Source organism: Nelusetta ayraudi, unplaced genomic scaffold, assembly GCF_046127955.1.
Source record: "Nelusetta ayraudi isolate G7.1 ecotype Tasmania unplaced genomic scaffold, CSIRO-AGI_Nayr_v1 ptg000017l, whole genome shotgun sequence".
Taxonomy (NCBI): domain Eukaryota; kingdom Metazoa; phylum Chordata; class Actinopteri; order Tetraodontiformes; family Monacanthidae; genus Nelusetta; species Nelusetta ayraudi.
Genome location: NW_027466067.1, coordinates 892025 through 915927, shown reverse-complemented (window position 1 = coordinate 915927; position 23903 = coordinate 892025). Strand labels below are relative to the sequence as shown.

Sequence of the window (23903 nt, the reverse complement as noted above, 5' to 3'; positions counted from 1 at the left end):
TATACGGTAATAGGGTAGTAGTAAACGTAAGAAATTGTCACATAAGGAAGTACTCAAGTAAAGTACAGATACCTGAAAAATCTACTGAAGTACAGTAACAAAGTATTTACACTGTGTTTGCACCATGTTTGATTCCAAGGCCTTGGGTCCAGTTCTACTGGATTCTGGTTTACTGCCATGTTTCTGCTGGCCACATCACCGAGCCTGATAAGAGGATAAATGGGATTTTGACTTTGGTGTCTGAGGAGCAGCTTCTCACAAACCAGCTTCTTTAACACAAATTGCATATGTTGTAAAGTGTGTTGTACTAACCTGCTGAAGTGAGTTTGCCAAAGAATATAAGAATATGTAATTATTTATATTTGGTTGTTTTGTTAATTGTAACCTTCCTGTTGATATGTGTGGGAGAAGGGGTGGGGGTTCACATGAATTTCAAATGAATTTCTCTAAATATCGAATTTCTTTTGCTACAACAATAACTTGGTCATTCGTGTATTTTAGGGCGCCTCTTTTGACAAATTCTCATGAAAATACCCCCAAACCCACACGACGGCGGCGAGGCTGATCCTCCCGGACACTGTGGGGCGCTCTGTAAAAGCGTCTCTCCGTCTTATGTGTACGATGAAGGAGGTGCTACGTCACCACATTTCACCGAATGCGATGGACCAGCGTGTAAAAGTGTAGCGGCGGTACCTGGAATCAGTGCCAGAAACGAGTAAGTTGAATGAAAAGTTAGTCGGACGAACATTGTGTTGTTGTATCGCAGCACGTTAGCTTCTGGACATTGAACACACACACACAACAGTCGTTGGTGGGAGTAGCGCTAAAGCTAGTTAATGCTAGTTGACGTTACCGCTTGTTTGATGCGCTGGAAGCTGAGAGCCTGTGTGTGTGTGTGTGTGTGTGTGTGTGTGTGTGTGTGTGTGTGTGTGTGTGTGTGTGTGTGTGTGTGTCCTTCCCACCAGGGAACCCTCAAGATGAGAGCAGCAGCGGCTCCTCTGCTCGCGTCGTGCCTGACTCTGTGTCTCCTTCTTGGCGTCACCGTGGTGGCGAGGCCGGGACAGGACATGAGATGTGGAGGTTGTTGTCTCGTCTCGACCCCTTTTCCTGCTCCAACAGTGTTAAAAAAAAAAAAAAAAAAAAAAAAAGTGACCGCCGCTGACTGACTGCTTGTCGTCGTGTGGTTGCCACGCAGCGTGCAGGGCTGTGGTGGACGAGATGGAGTGGGCCATCTCCCAGGTTGACCCTAAGAAAACCATCCAGGCGGGATCGTTCAGGATCAACCCGGACGGCAGCCAGTCCATCCGGGAGGTGAGCAGCACACCGAACCAGTGTGAAGGAGACCACTGTGCATCCATGCGCGGTTTCCTGATGTCAGTTTTTTTTTTTTTTTTCCCTTGTCCCACTCATCTTTATTTTTTTCGTGCAGGGCTTTAGCCGAGCATCTCCATACTAATTGTAACGGGGAAAAAATTATACTTCTTGAGTAAACAGCATATTTAACCCTCTGTTTCCAGCCTCCAGCATAAATACTGGGTTTTGTATGTAGATAGATAGTTAGATAGATACTTTATTGATCTCCTGGAGAAATTCACATTCACAGTTCACATTCACAGCACCTTGATATTTTAAACTATAATATAAAAAATGATAAAAGTACGGAATTAAATTGAAATACATACATTTCAGTTGTATGTATTTCATACGTACAACTGAATACCATACACATGCCAATACACAGCATACACATGCTGTATGCCATACAGCTCCTGACCCTTTTAGCTCAAGTTAAATTTTGCTGGGAGCCAAAGCTTAATATTTGAGGTTGATCAGCTATTTGGACACAATTTGCAGCATACAGTGTCATAGCAGACTATTTAGGAGTAAAAGAAACTGCAATAGGCTCTGAGCTAAATCTTTTTTATCCAAACTGATTTACTAAATACAATTTAATTTCACCAGATTCCTCTGGCCCGTTCTGAAGGAAACCTCTTGGAGCTGATGGAGGAGGTGTGTGAAAGGATGGAGGACTATGGTGAGAAAACAGACCCCTCCACAAACAGGAAGTCCTATATCAGAGTCAAATCTCGAAATGGTGAGGCCATGGACCTGTCAGAAGCAGCGCTGGACTCGAGAGTTACAGCCAGTTTAAAATTTGCAGTAAGTACATTTTATTATGCTTCTTGCACTGACATGAGGGGAAAAAAAGACAAGTTTTTGCTTTGCATTTGTGGCTAAATGATTTATTTTTAATTGACATTTTTGTGAGTCTTGGCGTCTGTCAGCATTTCTTTGTACTTTTCGCCCGCCAGTGTGAAACGATTGTTGAGCATCATGAAGATGAAATCATTGAATTCTTTGCTCACGAGACAGAGAATGTCAAAGACAAACTCTGCAGCAAGAGGACAGGTAGGTTTTCAGCCCGCCGTTCGCTGCAGTTCAGTCTGATATTGTGCCTGCCAGTCTAATACAAGCAAAGCATCAAAGTGCTTATCATCAGTGTAACTGTTTGTTTTCTCTCGTTTGCTCTCCAGACCTCTGTGACCACGCTCTGAAAATGTCACATGATGAACTTTGATACCGTCTTACGATATGAATTGAAGCCGTGGGTGCTGTGATGTATTCAGCTGCCACCACATCATAGTTTTGATAAAGATGTATTCAAATCATTAAGTAAAATATTTTTTCTAAAAAGAAACGCAACGTGTTATTCCTGTGATCTGTGACGATTCCAACATCAGACCAACGTCTCTGTTCACTGTGTTTACTCCACGTTTATCATCAAAGCTTGAAGATTCTTGTTTTATCTTAAACATCTCTGGAAAAAAACTGAAAATTAAAACATGATTTGTGTTCTTTCATGTTTTTGTCAACAGTCATAATAGTATAATTGTTCATCATGTTCATTCACAATAAGATCAACTTGTTTCGTTCAAGAATGAGTCCAAATGGAAAGTTTTGAATTATAATTGATGTTTAATAAACTGTCCAGATCACAGGAATAAATAATGTGAGTACTCAAACATTTGATTAGACCACAGATGTAAAGACTATAATTTAAGGCTCATTATGTAATAACGGTTGATATTAATTTTGCATTACACTGACTGACTTTCCAGATGCATATCTGTTTTTGATTGGTTCCTCTTAATGTGAAAAAAAGAAATGTTGCTTGTTTGGTGCTGGATTGTCTTTAAAAATAAGTTTTTGGGGCCCTTGTACCAAGATATTTACCAAGATAAATTGAACATGTTCTAAACAGTCATTCAACAATGGTGGAGATACATTGAAACAATCAAGTTATCCTTTAGACTAAATGTCATGCCTTTATCTGATGTTCACGTCCATTTAGATTGTTGAAATTCCTTCTTGCCTGTTTACAACAGTCACAAACTTTCTCGGTTGTTTTTTTTTTTTTTTTCACAAGGTGTGGAACAGACTTTGTCCAATGTACACAATCTAATGCTGATTCCCTTTGATATAAATTTTTAAGTTTTCCCAGCATTTGTGTGCCAAATTATTCCACAGCACAGCCTCAATGATATCCCAGCTCAATCACAGATGCTAAAGCAATAGCATTTTATGAAGCATTTTATTTGTTTACAATACAGAACAGTGTCTTGAAAGTCATCCCAGATATCCAAATACGAGTTCCTCCTCCACTTTGGTAATGTCAGGGTTAAAAGCCAAACACTACTCAACACAAACTACAGATAATTCACTGATCTGCTTTGTGAGATTTGTTCCACAAACATCATTCGTCATCAATTCCTAATGTGACGTTCCTAAGCTGTCATAAGAACCTTTGAAGAATAATATTTTTGATAAAAAATATTCTCGCTTCAATTTAAGATTAAGCAATGCATCATGAGGAGAGTCACACTGTCAGCCCCGCTATCAATTAAAATTGTACACACTACAGCTGTTTAGATTTTAAAACTGATATAACCACCATTATTATTGTCATTCTAGTTCTAGTTATCTTTTTGTGTCTTGAATCTCACTTTCAGTCATCCCATTACTTGACAAAACAACAGCCACTTGCTTCATTGACGTATTTTTCAGCCTTGCTGAGATCTCAGCTGCTCTGCTTACTCCGATTCATGGCTCCGATCAGTGCACTCGCCCTCCGCGTCTGCTGTATTCTCATCTTTCACCTCACTGGGGCAGCACCGTTCTTCCTTTGTGTCCTCCTCATGCGTCGCAATTGCAGACGAACAATTAGAGGGCGTGTCCTCAACCACCTCCTCGTCTGCTTCTATGACCACCGTGTCCTCAGAGCCCCGGCTGCTGCTGCTGCTGCTGCTGCTGCAGGACACTGTATCTTCTGCCCCATATTCCAGTAGCCCTGCGTCACAGAGGAAGTGCTGCACGTCTCCCAACTCCTCACTGTCCGCACCCTCTTCTTGTGTCCGACCTTCCTGCTCTTCTACCACACCTCTCCACCTAAAGTGCATGTCCTGTGCTGATGCTGAACATGTCGCGTCCTCCCCTGCACTCTCTGGGTCCCATGGCTCACTCACTTCCTCCTCCTCATTCTCCGAGTCGGGTGCCGTGTGTTTCCTGATCCGACTGACTGCATCCCACAGAGATTTGGGGTACTGGGACTGTTCCCCTAGCAGACAGTTTATAGACTCAGAGTCGACATCTTCACATTCCACCGATGGCAGAGGAAGAACGCTGGGTGACGAATCTGAAGAGAGTGAGGATGGGAACTTGAGGGTTTCTTCAGTGTACGCCAAGTGCTGGCAAGGGACACTTTCTGTGATAACGGCAGGAGGACCAGCACCATCCGCAGTCTCCCTCGAAGTTGTCTTTGTGTCCGTGTCTAGTGAGAGAAATTCAGATAAGAGCACATCTGTGTCTGAGGGCAGGCTTGGGGTTGGGATGGAAATGGGTTCAAGTTCAATGTGCAAATCTTCCAGCTTTTCATGACTTTGGGAGTCAGCTGCATTTTCTTTGGGTATTGGCTCTTCGAGCTGAGTTGAAGAGTCTTTGCTTGCTCCATTCTTTGGGTGATCTTCAGTTATACATGTTTCTACTGCACAAGCTTCGTTTTCTTGGTTGTTAGTATGCTGTTCATGCAACATGTTGACCTCTGATTCAGTTTCTTCTTGAGAAGCAAACTGTTCCACGGTACCTGCAGCACTCTTGACTTTCTGAGTTTGTTGGCCTTTGCTCACATGACTGTCAGATGACTGCGGCAAGGTTTGTAGTTGAGGAAGAACTTGCTTCTCTGTGTGAGATGTCTCTGTTTGCTCTGCTGAATTCTCCTCGACCTCTTCATCATTCGAAGATCCTTCCTCCACACAAAAGCATTGTTGTTCGTTGACACACTTGTGTTGTGGATGCAAAATGTTGACCTCTGTGGAGTTTTCTTGAGACATTTCAAGCATCTCTTCAGTCATTTCATCTCTTTGACTTTCATCGTTTTCTTTGGCTCTCTCCTCAGTAGCAACATCAATCTCTTTCCTGCAACGACCATTGACAAATTTGTCAAAATGCTGCTGTGACGCTGCTTCCTCTGTCTCATCTTTGGCAAAACCATTGTGGGCATCACTTATCTCACTGTTACTCATATGTAAGCTCTGTTCTTTTTCAGCCTGGTCTTTGATTGTGGACGCCTCTGTATTTTCATTAAGTAAATCAAGATGGGATTGGATAAGGGAAGGGTCTTCTGGAGAATGATTGGTGTGTGCAGATGCGGACGAATCCTGGAGGTCTGCTTGAAGTGTTCCAGTGGTAAGAGGAGGAAGTGCCAGTTGCTGTGATGCAGCCTCTGAGGGTGGTAAATGATCAAGAGTGGGGTTCTGTGGTGTGTTAAGGGCCATTAGCCCAGGATCAAGTCCTTTTTCTGAGCCAAATTTTGAGGGAGAAATATCACCACCAGGAGATTCAGCATCAAGGGAGGGTAAAAGCAAAGAGGAAGACATGGTGGATGAACTGGGCCCTTGAGAGAGCTGCACAGCAGTAGCTTTGTTGTCAAGAGGAGGAATGTTTCTTTCTGTTTCAAAACTAGGATCCTCTGAAGTTTCAGGTAATAAGTCCATGCTGATATCACATTGCAGTTCATTGTTGTTCTGTTCATGCACTGCGGACAGTTGCTCTTGAAATCTTGCTAAAACCTCAGCACTTTCATCTTCAGCCTCTTTGAGGTCATGTTCACTTTCTACAAAATGCACAGCATCCTTAGTCTGTGCATCATCTAACTGTACTTGTGACTCTTCCTCCACCATAGCTTCTGTTAGGATTTCCTTCTCTGTGTCACCACTGGCAATATCATGCGCTTGAAGTGGTTCAACCGTCTCGTCTTTCACAGGTGGCAGAGTGTCGTCGTCAGGTTGTTGCTCCGTGAAACAGTCATCCACAGGAATTCCGAGGATTCTTTGGGCTCGCCCCTCTAAGCTTTCCTTTTCAGGAACAGAAAATGAGGATATGCAGGGTATAGAGATTCCATTTTCATCCTCCAGCGTCTGTTTCTGTTTCGGATCCAACTTTAGTTCCGATTCAGGCCATTCAGCACTGTGTACGCCTTCTGTTTCTGCACTTTGGTCTTTTGTGAGATCCTGATTCAATTGGCTGTTTGATTGGACATACTCAGCAGAGAGAGTCGTTGGATCGTGGATGTCTAGTGGACTGTGTTCAGACTGTGCTATGGAGTCGAAATAGTGTACATGCTCTTTCTTCGGGGATGAGATGAGCTCCATTTTCACAACAACGCAGCTCGTGTCAACAACTGGTGTACGCTTCCAATCTTCAAATTCAGAGATTTTTTCGATTTCAAGTGTCTCTCCTTTGGTGTCATTTGAAGCAACTTCTGTAGAAACCGCTTCACAGTGCAAAATATCTGTCTCTCCTTCCTCATTTTCCCCTGTCGGGTGTGTAGATGAGGCCTCTTTTTCAGACTTGATGAGGAAACTGGGCTCTTTCCATAAAGGATACTTGACTGATGAAGACTGCTCTGAATGGGTAACTTGTCTCTCCATTGTACAATCAGCATCGTTTTCTTGCTCTTTGGGGACAACATGGGTGTCTGCTTTGTTTGATGCATAATCTTCTAGCAGTTCACTTACAAAACACTCTCCTGCTGTCCCCTGTTGGGTCATGGTACTTATCCCAGTTGAGGCTCCAGACTGCTCTCTGAGTGCGGGTACTATGAAGTCTACTTCATCAGCAAGTTTGTGTGTCTGATCAAGGCCACTGCTCTGCACAGTAGCACTGTCTTTTTCAGTGCTCTTAGATGTTGTTTGCAAATTATAAGTGGGTGAGGAAAGGTTCTCTGAAGTATCTGCTATTCGGGACACCAAACAGAATATGGTCAATCCACCCTTCTTTTTGTTGAGTCGAAATTTTCTTCCCTCTATGACTTTTGGAGACAGCTCCTCAGATTGGTTCGAGGTTGAGTACAGCAGTTGGGGAAGCTGCAGAGACAACATACCCTCAAACTGTATGTTTGGCTCCTGCCCACTAACAGTAGTGCTCTCTTGTAAAGTTTCTGTTTCCTTTCTCAGGTACTTCAGTCCTTCAATCTTTGGGAAGCTATGTTGTTCGCCATCCGATTTTGTCAAGTTCTCTTTTTCTTCCTTTCCGTGGTTTTCTGATGCATCTTGCTTTTTGGCTGTATTACGTGGCCCGTAGCTCTGTTGTCTAACGTCCTTCTCCCCACTTATGTCACGCTGCAACATTGGCAAACTCTTTTGGGGGCTGCCGTAGGGCGGTGGAGCGACGTATCCAGGGGGTTGGGAGAACACCCTTCTTTGGGAACTGCTCTGATCTTTCAGATGTAACATGTGGCCAGTATCAGCGGCAAGGGTTTGGGATGGATGATGGATGGAACCTTGCTGTCTTCCAGCTTTAGTCCAAAGCCCAGTTTCTTTGACATTTGCATTTGAATGTATGACTTGTTGAAGCGCTGCTAACCGAGGATCCGTCCCACTGCGGTAGTCCCTCTCCATGGCCCTGTTGCTGTCTACAAAACCTTGAGAAGCACCCCTCATCTCTGCTTCGATACGTCTTCTTCTGGGAAGCGAATGGCTGTATCGTGTTGCCCAGGCTTCCAGTTCTCGGTAGCTGCTGTCATTCCTTTTAGAAGGCGCATCCCTGTTGTTGTAGCGGACGGGACTGCAGGACTCCCACCTCCTCTGCCACCCCTCCCTCAGAAATCCTCTGTCGTATTCCCTGGATGCTCGTTGGGCCGCTGTCCACTCTCTGTCTCTCGCTTCATGCAGCTGATACTGCCCCACGGGGTGCTGATGCTGAGATTGGGTGTCCAGAATAAAAGGGAAGTGAGATGAGGAATGGCCAGCCAGATTTTGATCAGTCCAGTTTGCGTAAGTCTGCAGTGACCCGACTGTTCTTGATCCTGGTAGAGTCCAGTAACTAGACTCCCTGCATTGATCCTGCTGCTCACTGTAGTACAATGGATATTGGGTTGCCTGATGTCTGTCACTGTAGCTGTCCGCAAAATGGTGGGAAACGTGAGAATAAAATTTTGACCAGTAAACTTCCATCAGTATCAAGTGACGATACCTATCTGACCTAAGCTGATATGCAGCAAATCTTAGTGTTGTGCTATACTGAAAAAAGGAATCACTTACGACTGTAACTGTTGTATGCTAACTGTTTTTTTCATCATTAGATTAACAATTACATAGCCTAAGGACACGTGTTAGATCATTGTCTGTTTTTTTGTCAAACAAGTAAGAAACATGCAAAAAAAACAGTCACCCACAGCACCTGCCTTTTGAAATTTCATGCTGAACTCACTTTTGTGAATAGTTTCTCCCTGGTAGCGTATCAAATGTGGAGTAAAGAGGAGATTGTCCTTGACTGCCAGACCAGTATTCCATTTTTTGATCTGATACACAGGTCAGAATCCTGGAAAGAAAAAAAGGAACATATTATAACTGAGTTTGTTTTTAAATGACAAAACTTTGAACTTTAAAAGTAACAAGTTAATATATACAGTACATGTATATATAGAGAGATCAAATACACCAAAAGCATAAGTGGTGGTAGTAGATAAATATGTGAAGAATAAATACCAGAACTAATTTACCAAATTGAAGAAAAAATGGAAATATAGCAAGGAGTTCTAATTTCTTTGCATCAATAGAGAAATTTATGTAAATATATGACATACCTTGTAACAGTGCTCGCAGATTCTGTTGCTTGCCACTCACGAGTAATACGAGCTCTAATGGTGTTCAAACGGGACAACTTGTTTTCACAATGCAGCAGTTTTCAGTTCCCCTCCCATTTTGCAGCCAGACAGACAGACACACTCATGCACACACCCAAGCCCATCCCCTACTGATTCAGTCAACCTATCCATAGCAAATATCAATGTGGATTATTTTAATCAGGTTTTCACAAGTTGTTGGGACAAAAATATACTATGTATATATATATCTATCTATATAGATATATATATACACACACACCGTGGGGCAAAAATGTTTTGTCAGACACAGATTCAGCAAGTTGTCCCACTTAAAAAGATGAGAGAGGTCTGTAATGTTCATCACAGTTACACTTTAACTGTGTGAGACAGAATGTAAAAAAAAATAATCAGGAAATCACATTGTATGATTTTCAAAGAATTTATTTGTATAATGGTGCAGAAGACAAGTATTTAGCACCTACAAACAAGCAAGAATTCTGGCCTTCACTGACCTGTTACTTCTTCGTTACTTCTTCTTTAAGAAGCTCTTCTATCCTCCACCTGTTACCTGTGTTAATGGCACCTGTTTGAACTCGTCATCTGTATAAAGACACCTGTCCACACCCTCAAAACAGTCAGACTGCAACCTCTCCACCATGGCCAAGACCAAAGAGCTGTCTTAAGGACACAAGGGACAAGATTGTACACCTGCACAAGACCGGGATGAGCCAATCTACAACAGGCAAGCGGCTTGGTGAGAAGAGATACACTGTTGGAGCAATTATTATAAATATAAGATCACTCTCAATCTCTCTCGACCTGGGGTTCCATGCAAGATCTCACCTCGTGGGGTACAAATGATCTTGAGAACGGTGAGGAAACAGCCCAGAACTACACGGGGGGGAACTGGTCAATGACCTGAAGAGAGCTGGGACCACAGCAACAAAAGTTACTATTCGTAACACACTGCGTTGTCATGGATTAAAATCCTGCAGTGCTTGAAAGGTCCCCCTGCTTAAGACAGCACATTTGCATGTCTAAAGTTTGCCAGAGACCATCTGGATGATTCAGGGGAGGATTGGGAGAATGTCATATGGTCAGATGAGACCAAAATGGAACTCTTTGGTATAAACGCCACTTGCTGTGTTTGGAGGGAGAAGAAAGCTGAGTTGCATCCCAAGAACACCATACCCACTGTGAAGCATGGGGGGTGGAAACATTATGCTTTTGTGCTGCTTCTGCAAAGGGGACAGGACGACTCATCCGTATTCAGGAAAGGATAAATGGGCCCATGTATCGTGAGATTTTGGGCAAACACCTCCTTCTAAACGTGGCTGGATCTTCCAGCGTGACAATGATCCCAAACACACCGACTGGGCAATGAAGGAGTGGCATTTCAAGGTTCTGGAGTGGCCTAGCCAGTCTTCGGACCTCAATCCAATAAAGAATCTATGGAGGGAGTTGAAAGTCTGTGTTGCCCAGCGACAGCCCCAAAACATCACGGCTCTTGAGAAGATCTGCAAGGAAGAATGGGCCAAGATACCAGCCACACTGTGTGCAAACCTGGTGAAGACCTACAGGAAACGTTTAACCTCTGTCATTGCCAACTAGGGTTAGATTACACATTATTCTGCACCATCATTCAAATAAATTCTTTACAAATTATACAATGTGATTTCCTGGAATTTTTTTTTGACGTTCTGTCTCTCACAGTTGAAGTGTACCTATGATGAACATTACAAACTCTCATCTTTTTAAGTGGGACACCTTGCCAGATCGGTGGCTGCCAAATACTTTTTTTGCCCCACCATATATATATATATATAAAATCATAGTTTCAATAATTGTTGTAATATAATATAGTTCAAATAATTGGCTGTACTTATTCCTAATTTTGAACGTGAAATTTGCTGTAATAATAATAAAATGACAAAAACCATGAATAACAACAAGATGAATGAGCAACACTGTACATGGCACACGTGTAGGCGGGGCTCTGCAGATTGGGAGCAGACGCTGCATGGAGATAGCGATCTGTTGTTTTGTTGGCTGAATTGTGACGGGGCAGAGTCAGGCAGTGGATGGGTTGCTTCCCTTTCTTTGAAACTCTCCAGCGTGACAAACAGGCTTTCCTTTGCTGAACGGAAAGTCAGTACATCAGCAAAGAGCAGGAGAGAGGGGATGAAGTTCATACAAACAGTTAGCTGTGTGAGGGCACTCTGCGGGTGTTGACCAAACAGACTGGCATCAGATGAACACTGTTACAATTAACTGTCCATTATTTTTTGCTCAGTTAGAAATTTGGTAAAGCTGCTTGCAATACAAGTCCAAGGCTGCAATTTAAGTGTGATGTGGCTGAACAGTGATTTGTTCTTGCTGAAATTGTGCATCTTCACAATCATTCCAGTTCATCCCAAATAGAATAGATGTGGACATCTTACAAATTAATGAAGGAAAAAAAGTGAATAATGGCTCACACCAAACTGTTCATTACGACAAGCACCATATAATGCTGACTGATGTATCAGGCCTCCAGGCTTTGATCATTCTTTTTCCTTAATGTAGAGACAATGTAGCTTAGATCTTTAAGTCAAGCCTTTATCCCCAAGCATGACGTTAAAAAGTATATTTTCTCATTTGTCTTGATAAAATGAATAGAGGAAGAAACTGAGAAGAAAAGAGGAAGAAACTCCAACATATTTTATTTTGTAAAAATCATTTTTTGTTGCACAAAAGTTACCAAAGAAAACTGAAGTTTTATCCTTCAGGAGAACTGCACTTCAAAAATTCTAGGCTGTTTCCTGAAAACAACTCCTGTGACGGTCCTAACAGAACCAAGGCTATAGTCAGTCTGTATTGTTTAGGGACAGTTTGGATGGCAGTTCGGTAAGGCAGTTTGGTAAGGCAGAATATAATGGTTAATACTACTTAAAATGGACAAACAATCAAACAAATAAACAATCAAACAAATAAAAAATGCTCCTCCTTGTAACAGATGTTTTCACCGGTTGAACAATTTCACAGCGTCATTTACAAAACCGGAGTTTGACACAATTTATTAACAAATGGCAATCAGTCATTGCAAATGTTCAATAAAATTGAAATGTGTAGCATAACAAGCACACCCACATTTGTAACAGGATGGGCGATACTCACAAGTCAACAAGAACTGCAATCACACAAACGTGTACAATATACAGTATGGACTGAAGTATTTAAGTATCAAAAAAATAATATCCATCTCATACCACAAAACAAAAAGAACCTCGATATAGGACAGATAACGACTCCATTTAACTGCTTTCAGTTAAATTATACAAACGAATAAATAAATATATTTCCATCACAGGTCTTTCCTCAGTGAGGCTTTGTAGATGTGAATGTTCTGACCGTGATCGCAGTTCACGAGCTCCACATGAAATCTGCTTTGTAGAAATTCCTCGAAGAAATCATGAGTCTTGTGCTCTTTCCTCATCTTGGACGAGAGATACACCAGAGCTCCGCTTTTGCACAAATGAGTGAGTGACTGCAGCAGCAGCGGGTAAGTCTCTGGCAGGTATATGATGTCTGCACAAAGCACCAGATCCCACTCAGAGGGGAAGTTCTGGTGGTCCTGGCCCCAGGCCAGAGGGAGGATGGTGGGATGAGCAGTTGGCCAGCCGACGGACGGTATGTTAGCAGACACATTGTCCGCAAGTTGTGGGAGAACTGAGGGCAGGTCCGTGAGGGTCACAACTGCTCCTAAACACGTGGAAAAATGAAACCTCAATTCACTGTTGTTTGTAAACACAACTTCGACCTAACAACCTGTTCAAATAATAATAAAAAAAAAAAAAATGAAATGCATATTGGGAAATTAATCAGTATTCATTAATAAGAAATTAACTTGGCACGGTAATTGTTTAGCTAACTGAAAGGGAGACAGCAACTAAAGAAACTAAACTTAGGGCGACTGTAGCTCAGGTAGAGCGGGTTGTCGAACGCAATCCAAATCCCGCTCCATCCCAGTATGTCATCGTGTCTTCGGGGAAGGCACTTGGGTGGTCGGAGGGGCCATTTGTCACAGACTGGTTGCCATGCTTACGTCACGTAAGTGAAAAACTGCGTGTAGAATAATAGGGTGACCAAACTCCTGTTTTTATAATTATCATACTGATGATGATGATCATCATCATTATTACTATTATTATAATTATAATAAAAAAGGACATATCGTGCTTTATAATAATAATAATAATAATAATAATAATAATAATAATAATAATAATAGTAATACAGTCCATTTAGAGAAGTCATACTTTATATATATTCAAATGTTTGTGTAAACTTTAGGTATCTTATTGTCGGCCAGGCCGAGTGGTCAATAAGCTGCTGACAACATTACTGACACTACTGTTCATTTTGTGGTCCCCAAGGTTCATGACATGGCACAGACAGATAAGTTACACAGTGCGGTTGGTTGACATAAATTTGACTGTGTGCAACACTACTTGTCAGGTAATGAAGCTGGAACCCACCAAGGCGCGCTGCCAGAATTCCCACCACCCCGGTGCCTGCTCCCAGCTCGATGACGCGTTTCCCCGACAGCTCCACCGACTGTTCCCCCAAGTAGTGGCACAAGAATAAGGCCTGGATGGAGACACACAGCACCACGAGTACACGGAATCCAAATTTCTATTTCTATACTTCCCAAGAACCGACTTCAGCAAAAGATACAGAGGTGGAACAACAGGCTTTCATGCATTTGTGGTGGTATTGCACGACTCCAAGTGCAGTTTATTTTCAGTGCAGTCACCAGCATTGGCCCACATGCTGCACTGTTCCGTTCAGCTCACAACGGGACGTTCCAGCAAGACGACGACGACGTCCCTTTGCAACGCATCCAGAGTGCAAGAACTACCAGAATTTAACATTTTAACGTTGTCCAAAAACTTTTCCCCACCTCTGTAGTCTACACCGTATAGTCGTGCACACACAGACATACTTTGCACATGTCCCCTTTCTGTTAAGAGCAGTAGTATTCATGTATTTTTAAGACATTTTTAAAAATTAAAAATATATCACACAACACATAGTTCAAAATGCAAACAGAACAGTGAACACCCCTTGCCTGTATTAATATTGACACACACGCACACACACACGCGCACACACACGCGCGCGCACACACACACACACACACACACACACACACACACACACACACACACACACACACACACGCACAGCATGCTTGTGGTTCGAGGAGAACACGAGTTGAGTCTTACAGCGTCCCACACCGGGGCCGCCACCCCCAGGTTGGCCCCGAACACCTGTCGGATCTTCAACTCCTGGCCGACCAGACGGTACACGGTCTCTTGACAAAACGTGTCGGTGAACAGAGAGACGTCGACGGGGAAGGGGTCGTCTTCTTCCTGCGTGACGCTCATGGCTGATTAGAGTTTCCAACACTAACTAGTGGAAGACTCTGGTCAATGTATGCCTGCCAGCTGGAGCCTCCGGTGTACATTTACAACACACCCACATGCCTCACGGCCGCTTGTAGACCGACTGCACATGCGCACAAGTGCACGAGGGGCATCTTCTTCTTTCTTTCCCAACTATCGGGGGCCGTCTAGCGCCTGGTGCATTACCGCCACCACGGCCAGCGTGGGACTGGAGGAATAACACAAACTCCTACCTTAACTTTCTCCCCCGCTAAACTATCAAAAAAAGATACACTTTCCGATAAATAGATAGATTTTTTTTTTTTTTTTAGTTTTTCTTTTTTTTTTTTTATCCCGAAGGTTATAAACTACCAGCTGCATAATCGGCAATCAGTTCATAAAAAGTGTATAGATAGTAAAATAATAATTAAAATTAAGAAGTAAGGTCAATTCGTTCATTCATTCAACTTTCGTTTTAAACGACAAAGATTTTAATCAAACTAATGTGATTACGCAAATGAAAACGAGTCATACTAGTCAAAAGTAATGCTTATTGTACTTATTGTACAATCGAAGGAATGCTGTATCAAAACACACAGATAAAGACCCAAGTGTTTTTCAGCTTTATTGGAAAACAATCTTCTTTCCTTGCTCATGATGTTGCTTCTGGGTGGGGGGGACAAAACAAATGCTGAGTACCACTAGGACATAATCATATTTCACACGCACACACGCACACACGCACACACACACACACCTTTACATAAATGACAGAAAGATGATGTCAACAAGATCAAAAAAAAAGTGTGCAGTCTGATAAAGATATGTTAAAGCTTTCTTTTGTTTTTTTGTTTTTTAATCTTCTCTGTCAGTCTTTTCCAGAGCACAAACAACATGTAAGGAATGTCCAACACATCCATCTAATACAATGCAATGTGTTTGTTAAAGAAAAATATAGATTGTAATGCTGCCATGTTTTCGCTTGTTTTCGCTAACATCACAGCTTTTTTTTGTTGTTGTTGTTTTGTTAGTTTTACAGAAGAGCACAGTAACTGGTGGTGTTTACACGACAAACTTCACACTCCGATTCTGACCGAAACACTTTCAGACGCCATGATCGTTAAAAAATAAATAATTCTTCTTTCCATCATACAGACGGCAGTAGTTTTACATCCCATATGCGACCAACCCTCTCCTTTAGAACTCAACTTGTGCAAACTGCAGAACTTTATAAAAAAGGTAGCACTTTATGAATGGACCGTGACGAACTGAACGACTGAGTGTTTGATTAGTGTGCACTAAATCTAAAAGTGCAGCGAGTGTCACTTGGATTTAAATTGGAGCAATAGAATTTAATTTTGAAAAAAAAAAAAAAAAAAAAAGGAATGTTTGATGATGAATTACTATGCTAATAATTATATCTGTCCTAATACAATATTTCACTAATTTTCATGACGTTTGAATAAATTAATATACTGAAGACGGGGACATAGATGGATGGAAATGAATGAACTGTAGTAAATGGGTTCTTCCCCTTTGCAAAACTCACAGCAACATCCTCCCTACAGACAAGATGTTTGATACGATGTGGAACAGAGACGATGCCGTGTTACAAAGCACACTAGGTTTCATGCTTCCCGTAAAAGCAGAGGACAGTCTGCTGCTTTACTATCGCCAGTATAGTAGGTTGTTTTTTTTTCTTTTCACAGCAACGTGTTTTTTTTTTTTCTTTCTCTCTCGCATTAAGACACATTTTTCTACATATCTTAGTTCAATATGTCACAAACACAGTCATGGTGACTTGGGTGCACATCACTTCTTCCACCGAGCAGTCCTGGCTCAACCAGACTGACCATGGTTTCATTCACTACGACAGCCAAAAGTGCACCTCTAAAGAGACCGTTTTGTCTTTGTTTCCTTGCGAGGGTTAAAGGCAGTCTTTGTGTTTTTCAGTAGAGCTCGGGCAGAGTCCAAAGTCCAAAAAACTGATGCACGTCAAACAACCAGACACAGAACAAAAAGCTAGACGGACGCAAAAATTAAAACTTTGTTCCAAATAGAATAATAATAAGGACTACGATTATGACAAAAAGGATCAAAATGACCAGCATCTTTCTGTTTTTCTTCTGGTACTGCTCCGCCTGCAAAAGAACAAAGGAAGAGAGTTGAATCCTGAATGCATTCACATTGCTTTCAATAGACGAATTGAGGTAAACATCGTAAGTCAAATCATTTATTGCACTTCAGAACACATTGACACTGCACTGTTTTCAATGTTAGCGTCCCTTAATGGGGTGGTTCAGATTTTTGGACATAGGACCTGATTTCCAAATTAGCCAGTATGCTATGTATCGGTGGACAACACGTTTAAACCGCACCTCTAGTTTAGCAGAGTTCGATGATGATACAATACTGCTAGAAATAAAAGCACCCTTGCATTGCATCGCATCTGTTTTTGAATGTATTATTGTTCAGACAGCTTGATGGACACAGACACATTCGGAAATCAATGTGTGACTGAGGAATGTGCAGCACATTGCACGCATGCACAAAAGCCCCCAACAAAAAAAAACGACCAGGTGAGCCCTTTGGCTCTACTTAGACACTAAATATGCCAAAATCTCTGATTCACTGAACAGTTTCCACTGACACTTCCTCCAGTCCTCCCCCAACGAGCCAGGCAGGAGTTAGAATCTAAGAAAAGCTAAAAACAGCAACTGAAACACGCGGTCTGTCTTTATTAATAGCAACGCGGCCGTGATCGCTTCTTCTTTTTACCTTTTGTAATTGCTGCAAACCGTCCTCCGTCTTGACGCAAGCTTGCTCCACATTGAAGTCGATTCTGTCGAGGACGGTGCCCTGGAGCGAGAGGAACACCACCGAGGCTTGACCTTCTACGAGTCAGTTGGAAATAAATCAGTTTATTTGCACGTGAGCGCACGAGGGCCCTCTTTGATACCTGCTCCACCACCATCCCGGCCAAATCTCGAAAAATCTCGTTTAGGTCGGAGATGGACTGCACTATCTGCCGGATCTCCCTTTCCCTCTCCTCCACCATGACGGTGTTCTGCTCCACCAGCATCATCTGGTCATCTGTGAATCCCTGAAACACATGGAAGGATGAAAGCTGAGCAAAGGATGGTGACTGATCACAGCAGGGTTGCTGCCCGCTCAACACTCCACAGGCACTAACAGCCACTAATAGTTTCATGTTTAAGTGTGAAAGTCTGAGGAAATAGTGCGAACATAACGTTAGAACATGAAAATTATCACAAAATGATACAAAACGTTCATGAAATAACATGATAGTAGTTTGGTAATTACCACGTTATAAGATGAAAGTTTCACATACTGTGATACTGAGCACTATTTTTTTTTTTTTCCAGTGTGGCAGCAATGCGCTTTCATACATTCCTTTACTTTGTGTGATGTTTTGCCGTTTCTGTATCTGAGCAAAAACTGAGCAAATTTCTTCAGAGATTTATATGGGAGACATAATAGGTTCTTTAAATGGACAGAACCTTGTCATATATGGCCAACTCTTCATCCTCTTCCATTAAGGGTCCAGAGTCGAAAAAATGCTTTGACCTCTCCTCGCGATTCTTCATACCTGGAATGAAAACAACAAGTCATTTCTTCAAGTTCGGCGGGCCGGATTAAAAAGCTTAATGGGCCGCATATGGCCCCCAGGCCGTAGTTTGTCCATGCCTGACATAAACGATGATCACCAAGTGGCCAAGGGGTTGGATTAAATACGCAAATGCTTCTTCCTGCTCCTCCTTTTCAGACATGTCATGTTCATATTATTTTCTATTTGCTCTTGCAGACTGATTGAAGTGTTTTCATTTGTTCTTTTCATTTTGTTACCAATTTAAATTTGTTCATTTGCTTTTCTACACGTTTGAAAATAAACTTCCATTCATTCATACAAAGAAAGAAATTTCTGCTACTTACGTTTCAGGTAGCTGGACTGCGCGTGTCTGAAGTTGATGGAGAGGTCCTGCAGGCTCTGCGCCAGCGACGACACCACGTTCCTCAGCAGCCTCTCCTCCTGCTCAGTGCAGTGGCCGCAGCGGCTCTGCAGACTGGTCACGGCCCGCTGGCACCGGTGGAACATCTGCAGGGTGCACAGTGGTACCGGTTAGAAGAGCAAGTGCAACGCTTGAACGTTTGAATGTGGACGTGTAGAATAGAATAGAATAGAATAGAATAGAATAGAATGCCTTTATTAATCCCACATTGGAGAAATTTGCACAATTACAGCAACGGCATCGTGTAAAAAAGATGGAAAACTATATTGGTTAAAAAGAAATAAGAAAATAAAAAAATACAAATAAAATATTTGTAGGCGTAAGAAAGGAAAAAATATTTACATCTTTATCAAAAATAGGATCATTTACAGCTATCTACATCCTGACATATAAGTATTTCATTGCAACTTTGTAAAAATGTAAAAATATTTGACATTATAAGATGCACAAGGCGGTGCGCGGGTTTGTTTTATCTTCCGATAATATTTGAGCATCTTTTCTTTTCTTCCTTTTTTGTACCTGCAACTACAAGAGATCAGCTGTGTCACTACGCCCACTGGGAAAGTGCACCTGTGTGATTTCCTGCGTGGTGATTTCTATTGCATGCTCTTCCTCGCTGCTGTCGTCGAGGGTGGGACGATTCATGTGCTTGTCGTGGAGCAAGGCCAGATCCTTGATCTTCTGCCGAACCCGCGTGATCTCATACTGGATCTGGAAAGGAGGGCGGAGGGGACGGGGGGGTGTAAAAAGTAAAAGTGTTAGGTGAGAATACAAAGGGTTCCAAGATAATAATAGATAGATGTACTTTATTTATCCCCAATTGGGAAACTACGCTGTTGCACTGCTATGCAATGTAGTGTATCCATTCTAGTTTTAGGCTTTTATATTACCTCATCAATCCCTTCTATCCATTTGGGGGGGAGCTTCTTTGTGACACCAATGGCAGCTTCAGGATCCAGGCTGATGCCTGACACCAGGGCCATTCGATCGTCAACCAACTTGGGGGTGGGGGGGGAAACAAAACACACAAACACAGTTTGCTGAACGAGCATTTTGATGGCTTGCACAGATGGTGGCGTCCATGAAATCCTAAAGTAATTCTACCACAAAAAACAGAAGGGTCAACGGTACCTCATCAAGCTCCTAATGTCATTGGCAGAGAGCCGAGCGGTCCCATCCGAAAGAGAGGAAGAACGAGGAGGAAGGAAAGATGCAGCAAATAGTCAGCCCAGAAAACCAGCAGGCAACAGTGAAGCCTTTCAGAATCCTTCTAGACTGACACACAGTGATTTGAATTCATGGCAAGGGAGGACGACGCGTGGCTTAAATTTAGGCAAATTTACACAATCCACACCGACACTGACTTTCTTTACTGTAGCACGGGTGTGTGGATGCTGAATCAAATGAAACATGTGCAAGGCAATGTGTATATTACCTGGCTACACAAAACAACAGTGAAATGATTCAGTTCATAAAGAGGAGCTGAGAGGAGGTAGAAAACACTCCCGACAAGCCTGCACAATAGTTACTGTGTGTTTCCAAAGCCAAACTTAAATCACGTCTCACTTTCTCATCTTGCCAATAAAATGAGAAAAACGTCCTTTAACCTCCTGCTGAGATATGATGCAGCAAAACTTGGAGGAGTGATTTAACTTTTCATCACGCTCATTTCATTTTGCAGTGCTTATGAGTTCATTTCCCCGAACCCTTAAAAATCTTGTGCATTACTTGTTTAGGGAAGTTATGTTTAAGACAGTAAAAAAAAAAAGAAGCTCATAATTCTTGTATCGATTTCGAATAAGTGGAAAAAAAAAAAAAAAAGTTAAAGTCTGATCAATGCTATAGAGAACAGAGAGATTTAAATCAACAGGATATGTGGACATCATCTAATACATGGACAAGAAAGAAAAGAGACGATGAAATCACACAACAACACATTAGACATTTTTCAGATGCAACTACTACTAAACACTTTAAATTCTACTTCAATAACTGTGGACACAATAAGGTGATGGAAGGCGAGGCGCCAGTGAAAATGCGAGTGAGTGACTGAGTCATGAAATGAAAGGCTGACAACGGTTTTTACAATGAACACCAGTCAGATCGCATGCAGTCTGGAGGCTGAAGATAGAAAGTCGACTCTGAGCATGAATCACTTTTTCCACAGGATGTTCCCAGCTCTGGAGTACCAGGTCACAGCATAACTAGCAGAATCTCTCAACCTGCTGATTCCCACTGGGATAAAGCTAAACATGCCAGGGCACGACGCAGCCAAAACAGAGGCGCACCAACCCGCTGACTGTATGAATAAAGAACAATCTGAAGCTTAAGAGTTTCGAACGTATGACGTTCAAAAAACAACAAGGTTAATTTATTTTGCTATTAACTGTTATTATATAATTATTATTATAATTGCCTGAAATTCTCAAGCACGGCCCCTCCGATGGACTCAATCCTGATCACATCCATCCTGCACACTCACAAATGAGTGTGTGTGAGAGTTTACACATCAGATGGAGCCTGAGTGCCAGTGTGCAAGATGGATGAGTGTGTGTGTGTGTGTGTGTGTGTGTGTGTGTGTGTGTGTGTGTGTGTGTGTGTGATGGAGCCTGAGCGCAGACATCAGGACTGCCTTTTAAACATGTTTTATATATTTGCAGCCACATTGCCATGTCAACATTGAACACTATCACTACTCGTCTTCCTACCAACTGACAGGCGACTTCAAGATGCGCCATGAACTCCAGATATGTATGTATGTATGTATGTATGTATGTATGTATGTATGTATGTATGTATGTACGCACACACACACATTTGGGCCCAAGCACACATCTTTTAACCTTGCACGCTGCAATCCAACTTGATTGTGCAAGTATATAATTGCAAGATTTTGAAATGTGGTGAAGCAGTCCGTAAAAAAAAAAAGAAGAAGAAGAAGAAAAAAAAAGATGACAAATGCTGAATGTTCTTAAAACTGCAACTCCAACGGCGACTGGAACGCCTGGATTTGACAGGTTTTACCAGTATAACATGCAGATTTACGTCACTGTGTCCCATCTACACATCACGCGTGTTAAAAGAACGACCCTGATATATTCTGACGCAAGTGACACGCATCCAAATCTTAGCAATGATGCAAATACAAAATGCTTATTTACAGAATCTCTATCAGAGAAGACGCCCCTTAAGTTCCACTCTCATCACCCCATCGAGAATCTATCAATCAACAGACTAGAACCACACACACATAGACACAGTCAAGAGTAAACGTTAACCACTACCAAAAGACAGAGTTATATCTAGCTACCACGACTGAGACTGGCTATATGCAAACACACACAGTAAAAAAAGTCAAAACGATGCAGACCACTCACCGCAGCATTGCTACGTGTACTCGGACGGGGGTCGAATGTACTCACTTGCTCAGCCAATATCTGCCGGTTTTGGATTGCATTGTTCCGCATTAACAAGAAGGCATCGGTCAGACGCCTAGTGGCCATGACTGCCTTGTTTTATTTATTACAATAGTTATTATTATTTTTTCCAAATAATCAGAGTTAACACTGGCAAAAATGAGAAACGGGCGACGTTTCACTCAAGTGTGCCCAGTGTCGCTGAGCCGCTGCTAATGCACCGCTAGCTCTTAGCTTGATGCAATGGACGATGAGGAAAAACTCGCGATACAGCGCCGTCAGTGGGCATCAAACCACCACGGTATTATTCATCTGTTAGCGTCTCTTGTAAGTATGATCTAAATAAGACATGATCGTCAGTTAAATAAACGTTGGTTTAAAAACGACTGACTTAAAACGTTATTCCATTAAGGCAGCTACGGAAGTACGAAAACGTAAACACCTGCGTGGCGGAAAACGTCTTGTTCTACGATCCTGTCGTTAAACTCGAGCTCATTGCGCCCTCTATGCCTCGGTACAGGAACTGTGGTGCTGCTGAGCCGTCAAAGGTTTACAAGAGGGGCGAAAAAGAAATGGAGAGGAATGAAGCGGAAAGAAAAATAACACGGAACAAGGCTCCAAGTTTTCCTTTATATTTCAACCCACGGTAATTTACCAATAATTTTACAGGAATATCAAAAAAAGAGTACATAAAGCCCTTTAAAATTCCGAGTATGGAGTTTTGGCCTATGGGCCGCAAAACATCAAACACTTGCATTTTATCTATGAATGTTGTTTTTTTTTTTTTCAAGAAACAAGTTTAGAATAATCCTTTATTATGTTGTAATTTTGACATGTTTAATATTCAGCACTGTCACCTCAGAGCAGAAAGGTTGTTGGTTCGATCCCTCGGCCTGGGGCCTTTCTGTGTGCAGTTTGCATATTTTCCCTGTGTTTACATGGGTTCTCTCCTGGTTCTCCGGCTTCCTTCCACAGTCCAAAAACATGCATGTGAGGTGAATTGGGAACTCTGAATTGTCTGTAAGTGTGTGTGAGAGAGAGAGTATGAATGGTTGGTTGTCTTTGTCTCTCTGTGGCCCTGCAGAACTGGCCACTTGTCCAGTGTCACGTGGGTTCCCTCCTGGTTCTCGGGCTTCCTTCCACAGTCCAAAAACATGCATGTGAGGCGAACACATAAAGTATAAATTGGCCATAGGAGTGAGTGCTAAAGGTTGTTTGTCTTGTTCTGTTGCCGTGCAATAAAGCAGGGTAATCCAGGGTGTCACCTAAAGACTGCTGGAGAGGCTCCAGCAAACTCGATGACCCTGAGTGCAGGAGAAGCTGGTGAAGACAAGGGATGAATGAAGGTATGTTTTATATTATTAATTCTATTATTAACACTATTTGTAATGGTAGACATCATGAAGCCCAGAGACCCTACCTATGCAGATTACAGTGGCACTGCAATTGTAGTTTCCCATTGGAGGAGATATTCTTCTCATAATACTTTTTTCAGCTTTTTCTTTTACCAAGACTGAGAATTCAAACATTAGATATAAAATAAATGTACACATGTAGCATGGGGCCATTGTCACGTTACACTTTCCTTCCATTGTATTTTACATCCCTTGCCCGCAGAGGTTGCAATTGACTGTGGTGATTTCTAGTTGATCAGAGACAGATCGATTTGCAGAACTCGATTTGCAGGACACTGTCAGGTTGCTGTCTGCCAAGACAGGAAAGTAGGAGGCTGTGCTGTGTTGCTGCCCCCCACCTCCAAAAAAACATAAATAAATAAATAAAATAAAATAAACCCATTCACCTGCCAACTAGTTACAGTATATTGGCACATGGCAGGTCAATGCACTTCAGTCTCTTTCCTTTACTA

The 23903-nt window shown here is 42.2% G+C and overlaps 3 protein-coding genes across 5 annotated transcripts; 1 reads left to right on the top strand and 2 right to left on the bottom strand.

Annotated features, from left to right (window-relative positions):
* The first annotated feature begins 574 nt into the window (after positions 1-574).
* cnpy2 (canopy FGF signaling regulator 2) lies at positions 575-3296 on the top strand. Its single transcript, XM_076024462.1, has 6 exons — positions 575-715; positions 966-1080; positions 1196-1311; positions 1963-2160; positions 2313-2409; positions 2535-3296. Exons 2-6 carry the CDS (start codon positions 978-980, stop codon positions 2576-2578), a joined length of 558 nt encoding a protein of 185 aa, XP_075880577.1. The 5' UTR covers positions 575-715; positions 966-977; the 3' UTR covers positions 2579-3296.
* An 8553-nt stretch (positions 3297-11849) lies between these two features.
* Positions 11850-14704, bottom strand: LOC142887117 (EEF1A lysine methyltransferase 3-like). Its single transcript, XM_076024460.1, has 3 exons — positions 14431-14704; positions 13681-13792; positions 11850-12904 (listed from the first exon to the last, which is right to left on the bottom strand). Exons 1-3 carry the CDS (start codon positions 14590-14592, stop codon positions 12507-12509), a joined length of 672 nt encoding a protein of 223 aa, XP_075880575.1. The 5' UTR covers positions 14593-14704; the 3' UTR covers positions 11850-12506.
* An 823-nt stretch (positions 14705-15527) lies between these two features.
* stx16 (syntaxin 16) lies at positions 15528-22483 on the bottom strand. 3 transcript variants are annotated; one of them, XM_076024458.1, is made up of 9 exons: positions 22043-22482; positions 19752-19763; positions 19511-19618; positions 19191-19331; positions 18544-18706; positions 18111-18199; positions 17549-17692; positions 17368-17448; positions 15528-16730 (listed from the first exon to the last, which is right to left on the bottom strand). In XM_076024458.1, exons 1-9 carry the CDS (start codon positions 22121-22123, stop codon positions 16629-16631), a joined length of 921 nt encoding a protein of 306 aa, XP_075880573.1. In that variant the 5' UTR covers positions 22124-22482; the 3' UTR covers positions 15528-16628. The 3 variants fall into 3 exon arrangements, with proteins under 3 accessions (XP_075880573.1, XP_075880572.1, XP_075880574.1); XM_076024457.1 differs by lacking the exon at positions 19752-19763 and having other exon boundaries at positions 21998-22483; XM_076024459.1 differs by lacking the exon at positions 19752-19763 and having other exon boundaries at positions 22043-22481.
* Between the last annotated feature and the right edge of the window lie 1420 nt (positions 22484-23903).